Genomic DNA, 3328 nt, shown 5'->3' with positions numbered 1-3328 from the left:
TCATCAGCTTTTAAAGGCAAAACGTCAGCAGACGTCCCTGGCTGGGGTCAAAGTTAAAAACCCTCTGATTCCTAACACATTTTCTACATCACTTCATGTTTGATGCATTTGTTCATACACAACTCCAAAAATCGTCTGTGGAAAGACAGATGGTCTTTATAATTGTGTTTTACCTACCAGATGACATCCGAGTCTCTGGTCTCCAGACCCTTCAGTGGCAAGTTCTATCTTGCCCGTTACAAAGGAAAGTGGTCCAGAGTGGAGGTAAGAACAGAATCATTCAAATCTATTTTTTTAAAGGCTTAAATTAAAAAGCTAACAGTTATTTTAGACATTGAGAGTACTGGGATAGCATATTGTTACAGTTTCAAATATGACAGTTTGAGGTCATATTTCTTTGGCAGCCACTCACGTGTTGCTCTGCTTGTTTTCAGATCACCAACATGTACGGCAACCGAGTGATGGAGATCCTCTTCATAGACTTGGGTCTCCCAGCAACTGTAGAGGTCACTGATCTCCGAGAGATCCCCCCTCCTTTCCTCAAAGACTTCACCATCATCCCACCACAGGTCAGTTGTTTTAGTGTGTGTTGTGGGAGTTAATCCACCTTAATCTTCTACCAAGCAAATGGTTGGAGAAGCATCTTTTCCTCTGTTCGCTGATTTAAAGCTTCTCTCCATAATGCATTGTTTCAGGTAAGGCATGTCCTTGAAGTGAGGGGCATACAGTTGTTAGGGTTCAGGCATCTACTGTGCATTAAGACATTTCCAGAGGATTGTAAAGTGCTGAGATTTCAAACTGTGAGACTACTGTTTGTCAGCCTTCAGTGTTGATAGGCTATCACTTGTGATGTGCAACCAGTCAGATATTGCTGTGGGTAGGACACTGAGTGAGACTACAGTGTGTAGTATTTTTGGAAAAAATGGAAAAGCTTAAAGTACTTGAAAGTCGTTTTTAATTTTGTAATGTCTATGAACCCTGGATAAAGTAGTTGTAACACACACATATAGGTTCATCTTTTGTGTGTGTGTGTGTGTGTGTGTGTGTCGTTGCTCCCTCCAGGCTATCAAATGTCGCCTGGCTGACCTCACAGTTCCAGAGGGAGACTGGAGACCTGAGGCCGTTCTGTGGGTGAAGGAGGCTGTCCTGGGCTCTGAGGACTGTAAAATGAGGGTAACATACTTAAACACCTGTTACATAAAGTTAAACCACAGTCATGTGGTGGCAACTCTGTGTATTAAAGCATGCATACACGGTCAAGAGGTTCAGTTGTTGACCAAACATCAGAATGAGGAAGACATTAGAAGTGACTTTGACCTTGGATTGATTGTTGGTACCTAATGAGTATCCATAAATCCGTGTCACGAAGCACACATCATCTCAAGCTGGTTCAGTTCAGTGTACTCCAGTGTTCTCCACCGTCAACAGCTCTCAGTCTTGTAGAGCACCTTTGGAAACAGGAGATTGACTGCATGAACATACAACTATCTCATGCTGTCATGTCAACATGCAGCTGTAAGGCCATATTCACACCAGATCTGCTGTTTGTTAGTATTAAATTGTACCTAATAAAGTGGCCACTGAGTGTATGTTGATTATAAAGGCTTGACCGCTTAAAGCAGACTGGCAGTGTATGGTGTAGCAGCAGGCTTACAAGTAAGGCCACGTTTTTTTCTCCCTTTCTTCCCTCATTTCAGATCTTGAAATTAGACAGGCACAGGGGGGACTGGCTGGTCTATATGTACCTCTTCGTCGGTGCTGACAGTCAGGAGCTGGACAAGAGCATCAACCGTCAACTGGCCCAGTCAGAGTTGTGGCACAAACTCACAACACAGAACAACAACACAATCACCAGCAATAACAGCAGTGTGGATACAGGTAGTACTAAGACTAGGAATAAGTCTATTCTGAGTCTGAACAGGTTTTTTTGTTGTTATTTTGGATTTGTATTGAAGCAGATCTACGAGGATTAAACGCTGACGCTGACTCCGTATACATGTGAAGGTGTTTTGCATGTACCTATGTTTTCCAAAATTCTAGGTCTCAGTGCTCTAGTGGAGAAGATGACTCTGGGCAGATCACTCCCAGTCCCCATTGTCAAGGCCTTAATGCAACCTCTTCATGGAACAAAGGACTCATCTTATCCAGACACAAACACCCAAACTGGGATGCAGCCTCTTGTGATGCCTCCTCTACTGGAGCTCCCACAGGTGTGTGGAGACGGACAAACTCTCTCTAGGGGCTCACTTATTGGTTTGTTTTCCAAAAGCAGTCACACAGCTGCAGTTACCGTCCACTCTGTCCGCTGTCTCTTTCCTCCGCTCCGCTAAGCCCTGTGTGTGCGAGTTGGGGCAGCCCCATCGCTGAGAGTTTAACCGCAGGCAAGGCTGCCTCTGCTCAGAGGAGAGACAGCGGTAGAGGACAGACACAGCCACACTCAACACGCTACTACAAGTGCAACAAAAACCCCTTGTACAAAAAAAGACTTGATCAAGACATCCCTATTTTTGACTGTAAAGTAACTAGCTACAGAAATAGAAGGGAGAAATAACAAACCTCAGAATATCTTCATCAGTCAAATAGAAGTTAATAATTAACAAAACCTCACATACACTTAATTTTCCCTCTTCTTTCAGCCTTGTCAGAATATAGATGTGTTTGTGCCAGTGGCCTGCCACCCTGGTTACTTTGTGCTGCAGCTATGGCAGGATCTGCATAAGCTGGTGGTGTTGATGGGGGAGATGATCCTCTACTACAACCAGACAAGGAAGGCCAACACAGCCACAAACATCCAGAAAGGAGAGATCTACGCTGCCAGAATAGACAAAAAGTAGGCGATGAATGCGTTTGCCCCTGACGCAAACCTTACATATATCAGACCTGCTAACAAAATATAAAAACTGATGGTTGATGGTTAAACTGATGCCTGTCTCTACCCTAGTTGGCACCGTGTACAGGTGAAGGGGGTTCTGGCCAATGGCTTGGTTTCTGTCTATGATTTGGACTACGGAAAACATGAGCTGGTCCGCACTACTCTGCTCCAGCCTCTGATAGAGGAGTTCAGACAGCTGCCCTTCCAGGCTATCACTGCACAACTGGCAGGTCAGTTTCATTTGAATTCTCTTGAAGTGGTTTTACTAGTTGAACAATGTTATTTTATTTTTAACAGGTAGTGTAATACACCTATTTTTCAGTTTAGCTAAGTTTGATATAAGAATGAATTATTTTGTAGTCCTCAGATTAAAATGTTGTAAAAATGTCATTTTCAACCCCACTCAAAGCCTAATGTGTAATTGAATTCTTATTAAGTTCTCAATATTAGACAAGC

At 43.4% G+C, this 3328-nt stretch overlaps 1 protein-coding gene and 1 long non-coding RNA gene across 2 annotated transcripts in view; one reads left to right on the top strand and one right to left on the bottom strand.

The window, feature by feature from the left end:
• tdrd7a (tudor domain containing 7 a) overlaps window positions 1–3328 on the top strand; it is an 11619-nt gene that overhangs the window by 7535 nt on the left and 756 nt on the right. Inside the window, exons 15-21 of the mRNA XM_035659382.1 lie at window positions 181–264; window positions 435–569; window positions 1063–1173; window positions 1698–1878; window positions 2041–2210; window positions 2637–2830; window positions 2942–3102. Coding sequence (XP_035515275.1) covers window positions 181–264; window positions 435–569; window positions 1063–1173; window positions 1698–1878; window positions 2041–2210; window positions 2637–2830; window positions 2942–3102 — 1036 coding nt within the window. The remainder of the gene's footprint in view (window positions 1–180; window positions 265–434; window positions 570–1062; window positions 1174–1697; window positions 1879–2040; window positions 2211–2636; window positions 2831–2941; window positions 3103–3328) is intronic.
• LOC118326399 lies at window positions 23–1933 on the bottom strand. Its single transcript, XR_004796638.1, has 3 exons — window positions 1655–1933; window positions 1338–1448; window positions 23–1160 (listed from the first exon to the last, which is right to left on the bottom strand). It is a non-coding gene; the product is annotated as an uncharacterized LOC118326399 (long non-coding RNA).

This window comes from Morone saxatilis, unplaced genomic scaffold (assembly GCF_004916995.1).
Source record: "Morone saxatilis isolate NCDOM2014 unplaced genomic scaffold, NCSU_SB_2.0 Contig17, whole genome shotgun sequence".
NCBI classification, from domain to species: Eukaryota; Metazoa; Chordata; class Actinopteri; family Moronidae; genus Morone; species Morone saxatilis.
This window is presented reverse-complemented; position numbering and strand designations above follow the sequence as displayed.